The 21,831-nt window shown below is 41.9% G+C and overlaps 1 protein-coding gene across 2 annotated transcripts; it reads left to right on the top strand.

The window, feature by feature from the left end:
- Positions 1–5,641: 5,641 nt before the first annotated feature.
- LOC139328946 (sodium-dependent neutral amino acid transporter SLC6A17-like) lies at positions 5,642–20,476 on the top strand. Of its 2 annotated transcripts, none has more exons than XM_070959035.1 (12): positions 5,642–5,766; positions 8,833–9,272; positions 12,283–12,440; positions 13,579–13,705; positions 15,355–15,536; positions 15,633–15,743; positions 15,851–16,092; positions 16,900–17,092; positions 17,182–17,374; positions 17,662–17,821; positions 17,965–18,127; positions 18,759–20,476. In XM_070959035.1, exons 2-12 carry the CDS (start codon positions 8,990–8,992, stop codon positions 19,164–19,166), a joined length of 2,220 nt encoding a protein of 739 aa, XP_070815136.1. In that variant the 5' UTR covers positions 5,642–5,766; positions 8,833–8,989; the 3' UTR covers positions 19,167–20,476. The 2 variants fall into 2 exon arrangements, with proteins under 2 accessions (XP_070815136.1, XP_070815135.1); XM_070959034.1 differs by lacking the exon at positions 5,642–5,766 and adding an exon at positions 5,775–5,888.
- Positions 20,477–21,831: the final 1,355 nt, after the last annotated feature.

The following is a 21,831-nucleotide window of genomic DNA, read 5'->3' as shown; positions in this document are numbered from 1 at the left end:
ATTATACCCCTCAGATCATTTGTTTAACAGACGACCTTGAACTTCATTTAAACCCATTTACTCTTGTTTTTGTCACAGTATTTACACTGTACCAACCCCAGCTACGCTGCACCCTAAGCCGTCATCCATGCTCTACCAATCCGTGTAGTCAGTGATGTATTTGTTGACATGTGGCCTTTTTATTATTATTAATGACACACAGGAATAAAATGCTGAGGCATGTATGTAGGGCGCTCCCACGCGTAGGATTACAGCCTGCTTGACAGCAGGGGGAGAGGTGGTCATCCAGTTATTAAATTGTGTTGCTTAATGGGCAGAAGAGCTTACAATTCAGAAACTTTTTTTAAGTCCACTGTGACACACGTGTAAACATATATGCATGAAATAATTTGTTTCTATGGCTTAATTTCCATTTCTTTAGTTTGCTGAGATTCTTTAAAACGGATGAAATGTATCATAGAATTATTTATGTTAACTTCCAACCAAGTTCACCTTTGCACCCCTCTGGTATCAAATAATTTAATTCTTTGCACTCAATAACTTTTAATCTGTAACCCTTTTTTGTCTCCCTTAGTCTGCGGCATGCTTTGCTGCAGGGGCATTTCAAAAGGATTATTCTGTCCAAAAAAATGGGGACAGGAGCTTTGCCCTCAACCCTGTGAGCTGGACCGGCCCCTCTTTGAGAGACCATCTGGTGAAGTTCTTCTATAGGCCGTCACATGACTCTGCACAGGCCCAGCAAGCCAATCTGCTACCCAGTATTAAAATGGGTTTAAATGTGTGTGTCTATAAAGACAGCATGAGGGGGAAAATTTGTTCCTGCTTTAAATCTCTTTCCAATATCCAGGTCAGGTGTTTGTCCTCAAAGGGAGCAACAAAAGCGTTCATGCTTACATATAAAAATGGTGGCAAACTTATTAAAGGGAATTATGCTTGCTGTGTATGTTCATATCAGCAGAAAGTCAACAGGAAGAAATTACACACAGTAATGTTTTCAGGAACCTTTAAATAACACATTTAAAAAAAAAAAAAAAAAAGATTAAAGCTGTTTCAGACCATCTCAAATTCATCACGGCGGCTGCTGTGAATTCACCCACATGTGAAACCTTGACTGTGCTGCAGCAGACAGGCATTTCATCTGTTAATAACCATCAAAACAGAATGGCATGCAGGGTTTTTCTTTTCTTTTTTTTTTTGTTAATGAGCTGTCAAAGGGGAAATCTGCAAAGGATTAGTGAGGGAAAAACAGCTTTTAATGAGTTTCTATTTTTGTGTGTCGCATTAAGGTGAACAGCACAGCCTGACCCACTGCACTCTGGCTTTCATGTGAGACAGATGCCTGGTAACACATCTCTTTGTACATTTCTGTCATCAACTAACCAAAAGACAGCCAAACCTTCACCTGTCTAACCTGAGCAGGTGTGCAATCCATTACCAATCCCAAGTCACGTTTGTGAAAAATGGACAATCATCTATCTTGATCCTCACACGACAGCTTCTGATTTCAACCTGCGTAAATAAACACACCATGTTGGACTGATGCCGTATGGTGGAGTGCTGCAGTGACTGTTTGAGCCCGACATGACCCACTTTCTCCACTGTCTAAACACCTGCACAACACCAGCACATCCCTGTGCACTGATGCACTCTGGGAAAGCAGGAGGCGCTACAATACTGTGAGGATGCATCAGCAGATAAAGTAGAAACCCAAGACAGATGGGTGTTTTTTGACACATAATGATACTTATGAAAAAATCAAGTTATGCATGAATTAAAACCCTTTCTTCATTTCTTCATCTTAGGCAAAGGAAAATAATTCATGAAGTTCTCATGCAGGTTTTGTATGATGCTGATGAGGTACTGCAGAGCTTCAGTGAGCTTTAACCCTCTTGGTTAAAAGAATCACTGATTTATCAGTGCACTGATCACAGAGAGCAATATCATGCAATGCAGACATCAATTGCTTTAACTAATCTATTCACATCTGTCAAAGGTGGTCACATCCACTTGCTTTCAGCAGGAATTGCAGTGTAGATGTAAATCTGTTTGTTCAAGTGCTTGTACCAAGAATAATGGACTAGATAAGCGATACTACAGAGCCCAGTGCAGGCTGGAGCTTTTTTAGGAGCTGAGAGTGACCCAGACAGTACAAAACACAAGGGGAGAAACAGGAGGGAGGGAGGGAGGGAGGGAGGGAGGGAGGGAGGGAGGGAGGAATATAAATGAGACTGGAGTGAAGGAAAAGTACTGGGCGGATGTGCTGGTGCAGATGCAGAATGCATGCACGTGAGTGGAAGTGGGCGGCGGGGAGCACAAAAGAAAGCGGGTGCTGCAAAGCGGCGGAGGAGAAGTTAGAGGCAACTGAAGGTGAACAGCAGAGAGGAGTGGAAATGTGCTGTGAAAGGATGCTGACGTCAGACACCAAGGAGCATGAGGTGCAACCACAATCACAGAGGATATTTCAAGCAAAGAATCCAAAGAGAAATTCTCTGTAACAAGAGGGAGGACACTGTGCAGAGGGACCATGTCAGGGAGCAAAAGGAAAGGATGCTGATGATGGAACTGATAAAATATCATAGAAAAACATTTTTTTTAAAAATAAGTGCAGTTACATCCAGCCTGCCAAAGAGTGACATGGACGGCTGCACATATAAACCTGAGAGGAAATAATGTCACTTAAGCTTTGCTGGCATTTAGATTTATTAGTCATGAAAGCAGTGTCATTTTGTATGAGTCTGTCGATTGATCCATCATTTTGATTCCAACTGAAAACTATTGAATGGACTACTGTTGACTTTGTACAGGCATTCATGGCTCCCAGAGGATGAATCCTGCTAACTTTGATGATCCCTGACCTTCCCTCTGATGCTACCATCAGGTTGACATTGGTGGTTTTGAGAGAAATGTCACAGGAAAATTTGGCACACAGCCATATCCCTCCTCAGGATGATTTGTAATGATAATGTGATCCTCTTTTCATCATCTCAAGTCATCATCTGGTCAAAATCTCTATGTTGGTTTAAGACCAAATACCTACAAAACTAATGACTTCACATCAGCACCTGCACTTTGTGCATAGTAATAATTAGCAAATGTTGGCATGCTAACATGCTAAACTAAGATGGTAAACATGGCAAACATTACACCTGAAAAACATCAGCATGTTAGCATTGTTAGCTTTAGCATTAGCCCAACCCACAACTGTGCCAGAGTACAGCGTCACAGAGCTGCGAGCATGGCTGCTTATATCTGAATGAACAATAACCAAGAACTATTTTCTGTTGTTTGACCAAACCACAAACTCTGCAGTTCATCAAAGTTGGAGTGACGCTGAAAAAAAAAAGGTTTAAAAGTATGTGAAATGAATGCAGGTATGAGGGAAATGACACAGCGTAAATGAAGGCAGAACAAAGCTGCAGCTCCTCCAACTCAGATGGGACTGTTCGGTCATTTGCTAACCAGAGAGGGCAGCAGCGCTGCTGTGCCAACAGTCCCATGGGTCTGCAAGGCTGCTGATGGAGGCTTAATAAAACCTGAAAACATAATGTGAGCATATCACTGAGTGACACACCGCTGTCCACTTAGCAGATGCCCTCCAGCACTGCCTTGGCCATTGTTATGCTATTTCAATCCTTGTTGTTAAACTGGCTTTATCAGTATTAATCATCCTCTTCAACTCGTTTCATTCTCAATGTGCTCTCTCAGACATGTTCTTCCAATTGTTTTTTCTAACATTTTGTCCCATGAGAAGCGGTGACAAAGAGGTTGTGAAAGCAAAAATGGGGTGAGAAAACACTGCAGATGATCATTTTTAATCCACTTGTGAAACAAGAGGGAAAAAGTAGACCTGGGGAGAGATGTGAAACTTAGGCATCAGTATAGTCAAACTATTTAAGTGACTTCTGATTTGGATTAAATAAATATTAATGTCAATCTTCATACAACTTCAGAGACTATAGATTAAACCAACAGAAGAAGAAACCCAGCAGTTCACACAATGTTTCAAATGAATTTTTTTGGTCTCCCACCATAGGAAAAAGCAGAGTATGGAGTGAGGAATGCAGAAAGGAGAGCGCAAAAATGAGACAAAGTCTGTCATATGATCCTGAGGTTGCCACAGCAACTGCTCCCAGTAGTCAGCTCGAAGAAGGTGCGTCAAAAGCGTCACCGAGCGAGGACCAGCTGTAGAAATAGGAAAGATAGATCAGACCCTGTGTGGACGCTGCACTCTGCTGTGGGTTTCAGTTTAACCCAAAAACAGTCTTAGCAACATCCTACAGCAAGGCATCACAAGCAGAGGGGATGTGAGATATGAGCTTTGACTGAAATGTGCTGTAGGGATCAGACAATCTGGGGTATACGCACTTCCCTTTGTTATGTATAATCACTTAGAACAAGCTCCACAGTGATGATAATGATGCAAATGAAGAGAAACTCCAAGAAGCCAGTGAGGACACATGTCTGATTAAGTCCACAGAGGAGGTAAACATGGGGGACAAAATAAATCCATAGGGTCAGGATGAAAAATGGCCTCTCAGTGACGTCTTCCTCCTCTATTGCGGTGGTATTAAAGAATATTCTGTCAGCTGGTGCGTGATTTATGGTCCCCTGGGTCCCCTGTGTCTGCTGCAGTCATGTCGCGTGTCCAGTGTTTAACAGAGAAAAGACCACCCAGTGCAAGTCCAAAGACTTAACGTTGATGAGGGAGATAAAGCTGTTTGTCAGGGATTATTAGACAGCAGCCATCTATGGAGAGAATTATCTGTCCCCAGAGATGAGCTTGATCAAAACAGTGTTTTACAGACTTTCATATCAATGTAAGTTTTGTCTTAGTAAGTAGAGGCCAGTGACAACAAGTAACTAAGTATTATGTATTATGTTATATAGGCTAACGAGTACAACTTTGAAACAGGAATAGTTACAGATTAAACTGAAGTTTTGACCTTGTGACCAGAAGGTCACACATTCAGTCTGGTTCAGGATAAATCTGGGTGGATAAATCTTGCCCCCCTTTCATTTACCACCACTGAGGTGCCCTTGAGCAAGGCACTTAACCCCAACTTGCTCCAGTGGAGCTGCTCAGTGATCAGTGACATGGTAGTGTGGTTGTACTGAGCAGCTTCCAGGTGTGGATGTGTGTGATCAGGACTTTCCTGCAAAACAGTGAAATCGCCCTCAATAAATAAATAAAGGTGAAAAATAAAAACTAGAGCAGGGAACATTAGCTCCATATTGGAGAACTATGAACAACAAGATCCTGCTGTTAAGGCCTAAATAATAACGATGCAAGAATATAACAACCTGACACTGACAGATGGCTTTTATACACACTTTAAGCACATTCTCTGCTTTTACTTAAGTAAATTTGTGAATGCTGGACCTTTACACATAATTGAGTATTTTTACAATATGTAGGATATTACTAATTTTACTTAAACGATCTGGCGTGTCTTACTCTACTAACACATTTGCTCTTCTTCAAGCACAAAACGCCCTTTTTCCCTTTCACTGTATTATTCATTTACTGCTCATGTATTTATCATGAGATTAATTTGTTTATTAATGCTTATTTATTGAGCGGTGGGAAAAGGCTTGCTCATCTGATGCTCGCAAAAACTCAGTGGCATTATTTTTTATGACCTTTAGAGGAGCTTTTATGTCTGCGCATCGCTCGCTACATCCTGACAGGCCAGCGCTGAATGGCTTCAATTTTTTATCAATTGAGATGGGGATGACGAAAGCAGCGTCACTCGCTGACTTCCTCAGGTAGGAGTGGATAACCTTGACAAATACGCGCACGGTTTTGCTCTTATTTCCCCCCTCAGCATCCCAACCTGCCCGTGCCGAGACGCAGCGATGGCCCGAAGTCTCAAACAAGTGAGCGGCAGGTAATAATTTGTCATTGTGGATAATGAGCAGCACGTTGTGCGTCACGGTGCGCCCCGGACTCTCCACCCTGCATGTCAATTGTAGGCAGAGCAGCATGTGATCCTCCGTCCTCCAGTGTCCTGAGAGCGCTCAGTCCGTACCACACCGACGCACAAGTGCTGCTTAGCGGATGTATGCATGCCTCTCTACAGATTTCCTCTGACATCTGCGTTCACAATAAAAACTGGAAATAGTTGATCGCTACTGAAGACTCACGGTGAGAAAGATTTTTACTCTAACACCCCTCCACTGACTGTGCATCCCTCTCTGAGAGGCAAAACAGCGCGACAGGCGGCATCACCTGCAATAAGAAAGATGTTCATTTCTGCAGAAAGTTCACAGACAGCCGGTGAAGAGTTTCACTTGCTTTGTTTTAAGCCTTAAACGCTTGTTTGTGAGTCACGGGAATTGTCTGCAATCGCGTAAAATTTGCACGATGACCGGCAGGAGCGCGAGTTTAGGTCATAAAAGACTTGTGTTTGACCTTGGTTGTGTTTAAAAGTCAGTCACAGTCAGAGGTGGCGGAGCACTGAGCGATCAGCATCAGCACCAGATGTGTCACCTGGCGGTCACATTAAGCGATCTGTGCTGAGGTGTTGATGAGCGAGAGCCTCATGAGCTTCACACGACGTGCAGCTGTTCCGCACAGCTGTATTTTGGAGTTTTAGGAAAACGTTGTAAACTGGCGTCCTCCTGCTTTTTATTCGCAGTGTTTAAAGTTCGGCGATCTGCCACTAAAGTGGGAATAACAAATCAAAGGCTTCAGACTTTTAATGCTTTTAATTTCCGGTGTGAAATAGCTGATGAACCACTGACTGTAGGTGTGTGTTGAGTGTTATTTATAGTCATTCGGATGTTGCTTGTAATACACTGTCATGATTCTACATTTTTTCTGTAGTATCTCTTGAGATCAGACAACTAGTCCATTCATCGAGAAGCTGACTGACAGGAAAATAATCTGCAACTATTTTGATGATCGATTAATCATTGATTGATGATTTGATGATTTCTTAAACCAAAATAGCAAACATTTCCTGATTCCAGGTTTCTTCATTTGTGAGAATTTGCCACTTTCCTCTGTCATATGGGATTGGATATCTTTGGATTTTTGACTGTTGATTGGACAAATCAGGGATTGGAAGATGTCAACATTGGCTTTATGAATTTGCACAGACATTTTTAACATTTTTTGTACAGTGTATACATGCTGTTCCTTGTTATGATGCATGCACAATGTCTGATTAGATAGGAAAGAGTATAAATATCCAGAGATCAAGCAGATATTTGCAGTACTGAAAATGTAGATCCTCTTCTAAGGACACCTTGCAGAGCCATCCAGAGGCTTTTTCCTGCTCCGGAAAACATGCCTTTACTGTGCTATAAAATTGCTGCACACAGTCAGACTCTTAGCGTCAGACGGGGTCATCTGAACTGTGTGTTTTTGGATTATTGGTTGGGTGAGTTGATGTGTTTTCATCTCTCGGTGTTGGCTGGATGATGCAGCCTCTGATTGATATTACGTGTCTTGTATGCTGTATGATGGGATTGAATGACAACACAGAAAAGCGGCGCTGGGGGCTTTAGAGTTAATGCACACAGGATTATGAAGACTTGTGAATGGCTGTGGATTATTGCATCATAGGCTCATCTTGACATGCAAACAGGAAGAAATCTGCTGTGACGATGAAAAATACATAAGCAAGGAAAGCTAAATGCACATTCTGAGAGCGAATGAAGGAAGTGTTAAGGAGTGTTTGCAGCTTTCTTCTGTCTGCTCTGAGAGTGTGTGTGGCATTTGTGCTCTTTGCTGGTGGAGTTTGTTTTAGGCTGATGTAAGCAGTGAGTGTTGTGACGATAAAGGCTCGTGTGCATCACTGCTGCTGCAACACACTTGAGGCGCAGCATCACTCTCTATACTGTTTCCACATGTTTTCACTCATGCTCTAAAGGGACTCTGGTGAGTTGACCAGACACCGCCAACACAGAGAAGTAAAAATTATGATCTACTCTTTAATCATAGTCTTTTCTTTCTTCTGTATCTTTTCCTCCTGCATGTGAAGTCGTGTTCAAACAACCCACAAGCTTTGCAGCTTTGCATTTCAGTGGACAGCAGCTCTTTATCACAGAGAAGCGATTCACTCAATAAGTAATGAGGGGCTCGTGATGTGGATCAGGAGAACACATGACGGCACTTCATCCAAAGCATCATGTTCACTTCCTCCATTACGTTTGGGTTGAACCAACCACTCCCTGAGAGAGGGGTGAGGATGGATGTTGCCGCAAGGCTTCTGAGGATTATGGGGATTTACGGGGGGGGGGGGGGGGGGGGGGCTTCACTAAAGTTAAGCTTTGCAGAACAGGGAAATTAAACAGAACAATTTGCAGGATTGGGAATTTTTTGGAACCAGAAACATTGCGTGAGAAACAAAGAGCTGTGGGAGAATGTTTTTTTTACTGTTTTAGTTTTTGTTTACAGTGTCAGTTTTTTTGTTTTTTTTTACTGTAAAAATGTCCGTTCATGTTGAGTTTTTATTGAAAGACTGTTGAGATTAAGCTACCACACAGGTGTGACAAATGGTCTCCTGCCTTTATGCTGACATGCTTCATGACTCTGGAGAGACATAACCATGTGTTACAATCCAGTGTCTTATTACGAGGCAAACCAAGCACTAAATGGAGGAATAATTGTGTCAGTGAAAGTGTGCAGTGTTATTTAAGGATCACAGCCAGGAAAGGGAGGTCTAAAATGACTGTACATTAAATGATCCATGTCAGGGGCACTACACTGACATTCCTATTTAAAATATAGACTATTTATGGGATTTTTGTCCATGAATACAACATTATTACCTTTTAATTTTGATGATGTCCTTGAAACATGCATCTTCTATTTTTCTGATGCAGGACTGAGGCCGAGACCTGAAATCACTCCTCAGCATCTCCCTTACAGCTACATCCATCCATCTCTTCTCCACACTCTGCCTGTATCACTTCCTCCTGTTCCTACCAGGCTCTGTCTCGCTCTCTTTCTCTCTCCACCCCCACCCCCCTCCCGACCCCGATGCCTAAGAACAGTAAGGTAACGCAGCGTGAGCAGAGCCATGAGCACGTCACAGAGTCAGTGGCTGACCTGCTCGCACACGAGGAGCCGCTCGACTACAAGAGCAGCTCCCTGAATGTCGGAGGGGCCGCCGGGAAGAAAGTCCCGCAGATAGAAGTGCCCGAAAACGATGGGCGCCCCGCCTGGAACAACAAACTGGAGTACATCCTGGCCCAGGTGGGCTTCTCTGTGGGCTTGGGGAATGTGTGGCGCTTCCCTTACTTGTGCCAGAAGAATGGAGGAGGTGAGTCAGTGACATTAGTCCAAGCTGTGTTGCACAACGCGCAAAGTAACTGATCACATTTACTAACCCCAAGCTTTGATATCAGTAACTTGATCTTAACATAAAGGCCACAGTGGAAGGATGTTACCACAACCCTTTGTGAGGGTGACAAAAAGAGACAATATGACAGACAGCAATGCACACCGATAGTGTCTCCAACACAAGGACACTGAGAATAAAAGCCTGAGCACACAGAGTGCTCCAGCTTTCACTTTATCTCTGTGCTTATAAAAACTGATGGTTTTTGAATATTTAAAAGATGATCTAATCACATAGAAGTTATAAACATAGCAACTTCCTTTTTTTCCATGAAGTGAAATGTGTAATTGATGTGATTTAACACATTTAAAATCACATCCATGCAGAAAACATATTAGGTGAACTCTCTCACTGAAAACTGGAATATGTAGCACCATCATCAAGTCAAAATTTTCAGTACAAAACCAATGACATTCCCATCAGCAGTACTTGGTTTTTGGGGCTAATTAGCAAATGTTAGCCTGGAACATGTTTAATAGCATAACTGCCAAACATCAGCATGCTCAGCAGGCAATATCTTCATTTTTAACAGGGCAGGTGGCCCAATACATCCAAGACAAAGGGTGGGACTGAGAGAAAAACACAATTACAAATCCATCTGCTGCTTCAGCACCACAGACAGCTCCATGGATTTATCAATACACAGCACAGTGAGGCCACTGATACTTCAGAGTCACGGTCGAGGCCATAGATTCTAACTTGCACAAACCTCAGTCATGAGATAAAGGATCAATGAGTCAGTCGAACCAGGCTAATATTCAACTACACTACCCCTGGCGGGGTGGCAGGTCAATATGGGGGATGCATTTTGGTCATTTTGCTAACAAAAGGGGGATTGCATCCCTCTTCATGCCCCCTCAAATAACCCACTAAGCATTTTAGCGTCCTCATTGTCATAAGTTTTGAACCAAGCAGTACGTCTTAAATGAGTTTCATCCAAAAGTAACACCACTGTACATCCACCTGGGGAGGGCGTTTTAGCCGTCTTTCCACCATTAAAGTCATTTGTAGTGTTTGACACAAGGGCTAAGCAATAAATCAGTCTTCTCCATTATCAACATTCAAGTTGTTGTTTCTGTTCTGCAAATTCAATATTCAAAACCAACTCTAATATGCCACACACAAAAGTTTGGTGTTTTTTTGCATATTTTTGCAGTACTCCTCAGCCCTGTTTGACAGCACTGATTTGTTGTTTAAATCTTTCAGACATGAATGCTCATATATAAAGCCAACATCTGCTCAGCTTCTTCTTTAGCTGTCTGTCTTTCACTTTTAGCAGCTCAGTAACCCAGAAGCATCAAAAACTACATGTCACTTCCATTCAGTGCAGAAGTGCCAAGAGAGCAGCTGTAATGTGCAGAAAACAGCCAGGTCTAAATATAGCTGCACTATTGATTACTACAGCCGGCAGAGCAGGCCAGCTGGGCTCAACTGATCCTCTGGTAAACAGAAAAGAGCTCGATAAAAACACATGAATGTAACTGTATCGTGACAAGCATTTATTTTGGTCTTGTGTGCATGTAATCGTACACTGTGTAAACCTGTGTTCACTATAGGTGAGAAACACCTCGCTGTCATGGACTGATAGACAGCGCTTACATCGCTCTGAGTCTTTAATGTTTCTGTGTTTGCTGCTTTATTGCCCGTGTCTGATTTACTGCATATAGGCAGGATTTACTGCCTATAGAGAGAGGATTTACTGACACCAGACTCCCAGACCAGTCAGGTTATGTGCCCTGGCGAGCGGCCACTTTTCACTCTGTAATTTTCTGTCAGGGAGCCAATTACAGACACATTAAAGGACTGCGTTGTTTATCGCTGTGTAGGCTTCTCTCTCACTTCTGTTACTTCTCTCCCTCATCACACCTTCTATCATTTCCCCCTCCATTGTCACATCTTCATCCTCGTGGTGATTCTGTCGTAAATCATATCTATCAGGCTCCAGTTGAAATAACCTGTGATGGAGTGGTTGATTGGAGGATCCTGGCAAAGGCCCAAAACTTCTCACTACATTTAACCTCACTATCCTCTTTAGTTCAGCTTTCTTGATTTAGCCTTTCGCCTCCGCTCTTCTCGCTGCCTCATTACTTCTCCCACTATCAAATGCGTGCCACTGAATGTAATTCCCACTTCTGATTTATTAATAGTAGTATGTGTTTGCCTGCTATAAGTCCCAGATGATGACTCACCCTTCATACATAAAACACAGTTGCATCCTGATTATGCCTCTCTGGATTATGCTGCAAAGGGACAAATTTAGACTTCCATCAAAACTGAAATGTAATTCAAAGAATATCCTCGAGTGGAGCGGAGGACCTCACATGTGAGGGGAGCTGAGTGCAGGAGGAGGGTGGTTGGATAAATACATCTCTCTGAATCACCATATCACATTTTGCAAGTTGAACAGGAAGCCTTGTTTATATTTATTGTATATGACCAGAAAAATATAAAACCCCTATTTAATGTGACGCAATCTAACACCTGTCCTATACCACATGCGATTGCTATTTGTCTTCACCACTGTGTTAAAAACTGAACACAGTCTAATACCATAATTGACACGCAAACAAGGAAAGTACTTTTCTCAACAAAAGCTGCAGCTGAAGATCTGCAGAAATACAGCACATTGTGAAAACTAGAGAAAAGTGGTCCCAAGTGTACATTATTTAAAGTAAAAGCCACACATTGTCTTGAAAAAATGACACTCTGTAATTCCTACAGCGACACTTCAATTTCTGTTTTTACTTTCAGTTATGATTAAATCAGATTTCTTTGTGTGTGCCTGTTTCTTCTCTTTGTTTGTTTGCCAGCCAAATATATGACTTCCCTTGGTCTCTGTCATTTTTGTTTAAATGGTACAAATTGGCACATTTGCCTCGAAATACCTCATATAGTGTACAGCATAGGTTTAACAAGCCCTCCTATTTTTCAGGGGCCTACCTGGTTCCCTACTTCATCCTCCTCTTCCTCATCGGCATCCCACTCTTCTTCCTGGAGCTGGCTGTGGGTCAGAAAATCCGACGTGGGAGCATTGGGGTCTGGAACTACGTCTGTCCCAGTCTGGGTGGCATAGGGATGTCCAGTCTGATGGTAAGAGGGAATGGCAGCAATTTTTCTTTGCTATTTTTCCCTTTAATTGGTTTAATGTAAATCAGGATCATCTATTATGTCTATACCCTTTAAACTATTCTTGATGATTCTTTGGTGTGCTGCAGCTGTTCGAGGCTCTTAGGGGGCCTCAGAAAAACAGTTTGACAGCAGTGTTGTGGAGAGAAAAGGTCTGGGTACTTAGATAAGAATCAGGGAGGTTGTAATGAGGTTGTAACAGCTGCCAAATCCTGCAGTTAAACAGAAGCATATCTGCTGAATGTGCAGCAGTTAAAAGATAGAAAACAAGCCACTGCTCTGTCTGTGTGATTTATGATGGTACCCTTTTTTCTGCATGACCAAATGCATGCATGACCTATCTATCTATCTATCTATCTATCTATCTATCTATCTATCTATCTATCTATCTATCTATCTATCTATCTATCTATCTATCTATCTATCTATCTATCTATCTATCTATCTATCTATCTATCTATCTAAATGAAGCATGGTTTTATATGCATGTTAATAACATGTAACAGCCATGAAACCAATATGGCAATGAGTGGGATAAGGTTACAGGAACATCTGTATACAGGACAACAGCCTCCACACTGCCTCAGCATCTTGTGGGTTTCTGGGAGCTATTGATGTGTTTGAGAGTGAAAGGTAGGCTTTCTTTAGAGTTGCACGGCTGGCGCAGAAGTAGCTATAAATATCTTGTAGAAGATCAGTGTTGAAAAGAGAGCGCTTTAATTATTCATCCTTTCCTCAACCTTATTTAGCTTGTGAACGTCCTGGCTGGCACGACTGCTAAGAAGACTGACAGCAACGTGGGACATGCACAAAGCATGCTGCCTCATTTGCATACTTCTCTCACTCTGTGCAGATCTTATTATACAATTTGGTGGAGGTGTCAAAATTTGACACATTACAGTGGTAATTTCTGTTGCTGTAATGCACAGTATGAGGGCTGTTTACCTCACATAGCAGAGGGCATACTGTGAAATGTCAATAAAATTGCAAATTGGTAACCATCTATCTATCTATCTATCTATCTATCTATCTATCTATCTATCTATCTATCTATCTATCTATCTATCTATCTATCTATCTATCTATCTATCTATCTATCTAGGTGTGTGGTTTCGTGGGTCTCTACTACAACGTGATCATTGGCTGGAGCATCTTCTATTTCTTCCAGTCCTTCCAGTATCCTCTTCCATGGAGCGACTGTCCGATCAGAAAGAATGGGACACTCGCCAGTGAGTGACATTAAATACTAACGAAGAGACAAGGAAAGCTATTATAATAAATTAAAACACAAATAGACAAAACAAGACTTAGAGTCTGCAGCAATGTTAGTGTTGGTATTTATACACTGCAATGCTTTCAGTGCTAACAACAGCATGCTAACATGCTCACAGAGACAATACTAACATGCTGATGCAAAGTAGCTACAGTGTTAAACCAATTCACCATCTTAGTTGCATGCCAACATTTGTTAATTAGTACTAAACACAAAGCACAACCAAGGCTGATGGGAATGTCAGTCTTTTCGGAGGGGACATTTCAATAAAAAAAGAAAAATGTCAACCTCATGGTGGCACTAGAGGAGAAGCCAGGGGATCATCAAAGTGAGCTGAATTCACATTGAATGTGTATACAAAATTTCATAATGAACCGTCGGACACTAAAAAATACAATTTTAGTGCAGAAACCAGTTGTGAAATAGCTGATCAATCAAAGGGACAGAGAAAAAGGAGACTTTTTACTGTATTTATTTTTGAAAGTGGCTAAAGTTTGTGTTTGTCAAATCAACCTCTTGAATCAGATGGCTTTATAGTCTGTATCTGTATCTGTACACAAAGGCTGTATCTAATATCAAAAGTGCATTCATTCTCAGGATTTTGTCACGTTTGGAACAATATCCGTTTGGTCATTGTTATGGTCCATTGTTGTCAGAGAGCATATAGATGGATCTCATAGCAATTCCTCAACGGGCCACCAAGCTGAGAGCTTGAGGATTAAATTTGCCTTGCATGAAGCCCTGCAGCCTCAGCCTCTGTCCACACACCTGCAGTAAGCAGATCAGGCAAACTGTGTTAACTTCCTTACAACTTTCCGTCACGACTTCACGGACATAATCCAGATTAAAACCCTCTGGAGTTTGATTACAAGCGATAATAACATAACCCCGGGGCAGCCAAGAAACACTCAGCCTGTGTATGACTCAGCTAGGCCGCAGCTGCTGGCAGACAGACGGGGAGAAGATTCTGCTGCTCAGACTGAAGGACGCTGATGCTGAAGGACAGAAGCAGAGTGTAAAATATTTCACTGGCAGCACAGAAACAATGTGTGCGTCTTATCCACCTGCATCCAGTGTGACACACAAAGCATCATGATGGAATTAATAAACAATGAATTCAACAGATGCAATCTTGAATTAATCAGATTTAGATTGTCATACAATATATAAAGAGCTTTCCCTGCATCTGAATGTGTTTATGTGTGAGTGCTTCTGCATGAATTAATCTGGCCCATCCTGCAACATTATATGGAGAATCGTAACACTGCTGACTCCGAACTCAGCTGCAGACAGTATATATCATTTCCCAAACAAGAGAATATAGTGTGTGCACTATAAAAAATCTCAGGTGTGGTCAATTGGAGGTTCATGCTCAGCATACTAAGCACGTGGTCGACCTTGTTCAGCTCCACTTAAGTCTGTGAAGTGTAAACCAGCCGAGAATTGAGATATTGACCCTGAGCAAACATTCTCAATCTCATCATATTTCTCCTTCTGCCCTTACCGTGACATCCACACCTCCCCACTGCATCTTCACACTTGTTTCTCTCCTTTCATTACCACCCTGACTAAAGCGCCATCTCTTTCTGTCTGCAAAACATGCAGTTGTGGAGCCGGAGTGTGAAAAAAGCTCAGCTACGACCTATTTCTGGTACCGTCAGACCCTGAACACCACCAGCACCATCGCCGAGAGTGGCGGCCTCAACGTCAAAATGACTCTGTCTCTGCTGGTGGCCTGGATCATCGTGTGCCTCGCTGTCATCAGAGGAATTGCCTCCTCTGGGAAGGTATTGGAGGGTTTGAATGATATGATGACAGAAGAACATGAAGGAGACCGCTTGTTTCCTTTTCCTCAATATGTTTTCCCTCCTCCACTTTCACAGGTGATGTACTTCAGCTCTCTGTTCCCCTATGTGGTGCTGTTCTGTTTCCTGGTCAGAGGTTTAATGCTGAAGGGATCAGTGGATGGTATCGCTCACATGTTCACTCCCAAGGTGAGATTGGCAGAACTGCTTTGTCACAGTTTTTTTAATCAGTCACGGAGACAAATGTCCAATTTTGCTGAAGTTATAAACTGATGTCCCCTCTCTGTCTCCTACAGTTGGAGAAGATGCTGGAGCCCCAGGTGTGGAGGGAGGCAGCCACCCAGGTGTTCTTCGCCCTCGGTCTGGGGTTCGGAGGGGTCATAGCCTTCTCCAGTTACAATAAGATCGATAATAACTGTCACTTTGATGCAGTGCTCGTCTCTGTCATCAACTTCTTCACCTCTATTCTGGCCACACTTGTGGTGTTCGCTGTGCTGGGCTTCAAGGCCAACATCATGAATGAAAAGTGTGTCGTGGAGTAAGTTCACATCTGTAAAAGCTTTTCATCCTGACGCAACATTCGCAAAATTACGCAAACAATGAAGTACCAGCCTCTTTGAAACGTTTAATTTCTTTGCATGTACTGTACATTCCCTAAAAACCACAGCCTGAATTTATGATCGACAGGAAATTTTAAATTAAAAGTGCAGAGCAGACAACATTAAATCTTATTTTTATACATATAGGTTTTAAAAATTTGTGTGAATGAGAGATCATCAAAGAATTAGTATAAATCTATATGTACATTATATACAAGAAGAGTCTAAAAAATAATATTGGCTTGAATTGCACATGGAAGATATGGATGATAAAATACAGTGTTTTGTACTATGGCACAGTCGAAATATGTAACACAGTAAAAACAAAAAAAAGTATAATAAGTGTCAGAAATAACACAGAAATGAGACATTTTACTGTGCATATCATATATATTACAGTGTACAATGAACATCATGCAATGATATGTACATATTATCTTGTCATTGCCACACTCTAAGCTGCTTAAGTCTAAGCAGACTGTACATATACTCTGAAGGAAGTAGAGTTCATACAGTATTTGTCCTTGCATTCTTTACCTTTATATACAGTATACAACAATTTGACCTGTAAAGAGATAGAAGGTTGTCCAGGCCTTTCCTGTATATATAATCTGTACATGCTTCTTGCATTTGTTTAGCTTGATATCTTTCTTTAGCTGTATATATCTGTTGAGAACAATATGTAATTTTCTTGGATATGTAGATATATCAATAAAGTTCATGAGTCTGTCCTTTTATCTGTGTAGGAATGCAGAGAAGATCCTGGGATACCTCAACTCTAACGTCCTGAGTCACGATCTGATCCCTCCACATGTAAACTTCTCCCATCTCAGCACCTCAGACTACGCTGAGATGTACGGGGTCATCAAGACGGTGAAAGAGGGCAGCTTCGCCCAGCTGGGTCTCGAGCCTTGTCTCCTGGAGGACGAGCTCAACAAGGTGAGTCTTTAGCAGAGTCCTGCTACAGACGAATCCACTGCTTGTTCTGTCTGTTACCTGATTTCACTCCTCTGGCCGTCTCTCTGCAGGCTGTCCAGGGCACAGGCTTGGCCTTCATCGCCTTCACAGAGGCCATGACCCATTTCCCTGCATCTCCATTCTGGTCGGTCATGTTCTTCTTCATGCTCATCAACCTCGGTCTGGGCAGCATGATCGGCACCATGACCGGCATTACCACACCTGTCCTCGATGCTTACAAGGTCCAGAAGGAGCTTTTCACTGGTAAACTTCCCCCATTGACTTCCTCAGTCAGGCCACTCTGCTGTTAGTAGCTGAAACCCCTGATTCAGCACAGCATTAAAGCACTTTTGGGAATGGACTGCATTAGGCTTTGTATTATTGCTCTGAGAGTCCAGAATGTAAAACACTCACAGGAAACAGAACAACTTACTGGCAATAAAACCATTTTATTTTTCCATTTTCTAATCCATTAGACCTAAATCTTGACCATTTGTCATCTTTTCCTCTGACTGGCTGCTAATTCTTCCTCTTGTCATGGTTTGTTTCAGTGTGTTGCTGCATAGTGGCCTTCCTCTGTGGCCTGTTGTTTGTTCAGCGCTCAGGGAATTACTTTGTCACCATGTTTGATGACTACTCTGCCGGACTGCCTCTCACTGTAGTGGTCATCCTGGAGAATTTGTCTGTCGCTTGGATTTACGGCACAAAAAGGTATAACAAACTGCAGGTTTGTGTGCACATGTCATTGTGCATTGTATTAAAACTACATTCCTTAAAACTCATTAATTAAAATATTAAAACTAAAGTATTAAAACTCACTCCTGTAATTGTTGTTGTTGTTCTGTCTCCATCAGGTTCATGCAGGACCTGGAGGACATGTTGGGTTTCCGACCATGTAAGATCTATTTCTACCTGTGGAAGTACGTCTCCCCTCTGTGTCTCATTGTGCTCATCGCAGCCACTGTCATTGAGATGGCCATCAGCCCGCCAGGATACAATGCCTGGGTCGAAGAGCTGGTCAGTCTGTGTGTGTGCGTGTCTGCGCGCGCGCGTGTGTGTGTGTGTGTGTGTGTGTGTGTGTGTGTGTGTGTGTGTGTGTGTGTGTTGTTGTTTGTTTTTTTTTATTCTGCTGTTTTTATATTTTCCTGTTGAATGGGTTTTCCTTAACTGGAGTCACAAAGTGTCATTTGATTGACTGATTGAGAGAAAAAAAAATGTGATTTTGGGATATACAGTACGTATAAATGCAATTGACTAATTTTAACTAATTTGCAAAGTTTTTTGGACACATTTTATCCTGTATACATGACTTAACATCTAATTTTTGTCATCATGAAATTTGTGTGGAAGTCTCACAGACAAATATGTATCCCCAAAAATAATCCTGGTCATTATGACATTATGCGTGTCTCTTTGAATCTAAAATAGTAACATGTCAACAATAACAAGGCTAAGAAGCTAAATTTAATATGGAATAATGTTTAGCAAAAAGTTTGTGGATCACCAAAGGGAGCCAGATTCATCCTCTGGGGACCATTAATGTCTGTACAAAATTTCATAGTCAATCCACCTGAAAGTTGTTGAGATATTTCTTTTGATGTCTTTTTGAATTACGCCTAATCACTAAAGCCCCTCTGTGTGCCTGCAGGCTCAGGAGCGCTTCCAGAGCTACCCTCCCTGGGCATTGGCCATGTGCTTCGCTCTCATCGCAGTAGCCATGCTTCCTCTCCCCATTGTCTACATCGCCCGGCGCTTCAACCTGATGTCAGACGGCTCCAACAAGCTGTCTGTCTCCTACCGTAAAACCATGATGAAGGACATGTCCAACCTGGAGGAGCAGGACGAGGCCAGATTCATCCTCGGTGCCAAGCCCGGCGAGGCGCCATCATCAGTGCCGGCACGCAAAGCCTACCTGACTCCAGCAGGGAACAAATCTCTGGACCCCAACTCTCTGTCTCCGAACAGCTGCTACGGTACGAGCTACCAGAATGCTGCCATCAGCCCCACCACACCAACTACACCGCCCACGCCTGCCACACCAGAGTCTGACTCTTGACTGCTGTCCAAACATCCCTCTGACACCCCAGTCCTGTAGCACAGTTTACCTTCCAGTTATAAAGTCTCCACTGGGGGTCACTGCAGCGCAGGGAATCCCCACCACTGCCCTACTAATGCCACAAAACTGTATGTAGCCACCCAACGCTTCACAAAATAACACCAAGGAACCACCTGCAGCAGGAGGAAAAAAAGTTCACTCTTTAGCAGCAGATCAAACACTGAAACCAGGGTGAGATTGACAGTGACACACTGTACATTTATACCAGTTCTGTATTTAACATCACAGGGTTTAAGATGAAGTTCTGTGATCTGCTTTTCTTTGCCTTAGTATAAGGATGGTGAGCAGACACGCCCCCCCCACCTCCCCCCACACACATATTGCACATTCCTGTCTGCACAGTGCAGGGGAGCTGAGAGAATGAATGTAGAGGAGTTGGTGTGGTCCTGCTGATTGAACAGGTTTTCACTCAGTATGCTGGCAGCGAGCCAAGATGAATGTGAGTTTAGTTAATTTAAAGTTTTAAGGCTGTCAGTGTTTGCATTGCTGCCCTCCGTCGTGGTACTGTGCATCAAAGCCATACAATCTAACACCAAACAAGTTCTTTTCTATTACACCTTATGCAGTGATTTCAGTGGGTACATACAGTATGTCTGACATGCACCTCGGCTCAGGTGCTCTGAACTAGAAATCACTTCTCATTGTGTAGATCTGTTTTTACAAGGCTCTGTGTATTGCCAGCTTAAGGCTGCTTTCATGACATCCATTTATGCATCATTCTCTTCCATTCCCATTCTTCACTGTGTCGTCTGTGTAGCCAGTATTGTTCTTGTTCATTCTGTGAACAGCAGTGTACAGTATAGTAATATATGATATAGGACAGTATGATTTTTATTCTCAAGCTACAGGCTCATCATCATTTATGTGCATGTTATTAAGTCACTTGTGACTCATTTCAGTTTCTCCACCAAAGAGTAAAAAGTAGACAACAAAACACTTGAAATCCACATATTTATATTACAGACGGACAGAAAGAACATGCTGAATTGTGTTAAAAGTGAACTACAGAGATCTTATTTTCATCCTTCAGTGACAGAAAGCACAGTTTGTTCATGTGAATATGAAACAGGTGCCCATTGCTTGCTTGAAACAGTTTTGTTTTTTTTTTCCTGGAAAAGCACAAAAGAGACATAATTTGATTATTGTGCACAAGTGAATCACTAACTCTAACTCGGGACATCCTATTTTGAACTTTTACACACATGTGGAGTTAAAGTAATCGCTCAACTATGTCCCACACAATGAGTAAGCAATATATATATATATATATATATATATATATATATATATATATATATGCGCATTGGAGCACAAAGCAGAATGCACGAACTATGTTCACTATGGACCAAAAACATAATGAATGAGTAACTGAAAAATCAGCTCTGATCCAACAGATTTAGGAATTTAAGGCACAAAAATCCAAATTATGGAAATGCACATGCAGCTTTTCTGTATATTTGCAGAACAATAAACATCTGGAAGTGTTATTGAAGCAGACTTTAACATTAACTCAGCGATGTCTCCTTCGTGATGGAGGTCTTTGACTCCTGATATGACTCCTGATGTTAAACCAGCTGACATGTTTCCCTGAACCTCTTTCAGTTTTTGTACACGCTGATAGCGAGTAGTCATGCAAAACTGTCTACAAGTTCAATGTGAGCACATTCAAGTTCCTGTTACATGGAAGAGGATACCTTGTTTATTTTTTTATCACAATATTCAAAGCCATGGTGTTATGGATTAAATGGATTATATTTATAATTCTGTATATTTGCAGTGTATGTAGGTGTGATGAACAACAAAGATTTATCTTTTGAAAGTGACCAGTATATGTATGTATACTGTATATTTTCATCTTGTGTGATGCTTATTTAAATTGTATATTTAAAGACATCTATTTTGTAATTTGTGTAGCTAATTCTTGTTGTGGGATGTGAAAATGCTGCTGGAAGGTGGAGGTATTGTGTGAAGTGCAGTCTTAAATGGGAGCAGCTGTTGTGTTCATCAGAGTTGTGTGTTTTCAGGCTGCACCTGGTGTCACTCACCTGTCTCCACGGCAGGTTTAGTGGTCCATTTGTTTTCAGCCACACTAGCACCACCTGCATTTACTACCTAACTTTTAATCTGGCACCACCTGCAGGTCAAAATTTCCTCTTGTCCAACACCTCAGCCGTACTTTAGATGAAGGCTAAAATAGCATGCTAACATGCTAAATGTATTAAAACAAACTCACATGCTGAGCATTAGCATGTTTGCAAGATAACAATGTAGTATTATAAATGTTATATGGAGCATCAGCATTTTAACACATCCAATAGATGTTAGCTTGTTAGCACATTACAATGCTAGCATGCCTGTTAAGATGCTAACAATCTTTTAGCTGAAATTCTGCATCCAAACAATTTTCAGAAGAACATGAACAACAGAAAAAAAACTCTCACCATTACCACTTGGGAGTGTCTGTAACCCCACTGTTAGCCTTGCAGTCATATAATAGCCTAATTTAGCTATTTTTGCAGTGTTAGTTGAATTATGAAATGTGAAAAGTGAAATCAGACCCAAAACAAACCATGTGGTGGAAATTCATTTCATTTCATTTAAACTT

This window comes from Chaetodon trifascialis, chromosome 3 (assembly GCF_039877785.1).
Source record: "Chaetodon trifascialis isolate fChaTrf1 chromosome 3, fChaTrf1.hap1, whole genome shotgun sequence".
In the NCBI taxonomy this organism is placed as follows: Eukaryota; Metazoa; Chordata; class Actinopteri; order Chaetodontiformes; family Chaetodontidae; genus Chaetodon; species Chaetodon trifascialis.
Note: the sequence above shows the minus strand (reverse complement) of the source record. Positions and strands in the feature narration are given on the sequence as shown.

Coding starts and splice junctions, on each gene's coding strand:
- LOC139328946 (XM_070959035.1), top strand. CDS start 8,990: ATGCCTAAGAACAGTAAGGTAACGCAGCGTGAGCAGAGCCATGAGCAC. Junction 15,537..15,632: donor GAATTGCCTCCTCTGGGAAG/GTATTGGAGGGT, acceptor CCACTTTCACAG/GTGATGTACTTCAGCTCTCT. Junction 17,093..17,181: donor TGGAGGACGAGCTCAACAAG/GTGAGTCTTTAG, acceptor GTCTCTCTGCAG/GCTGTCCAGGGCACAGGCTT.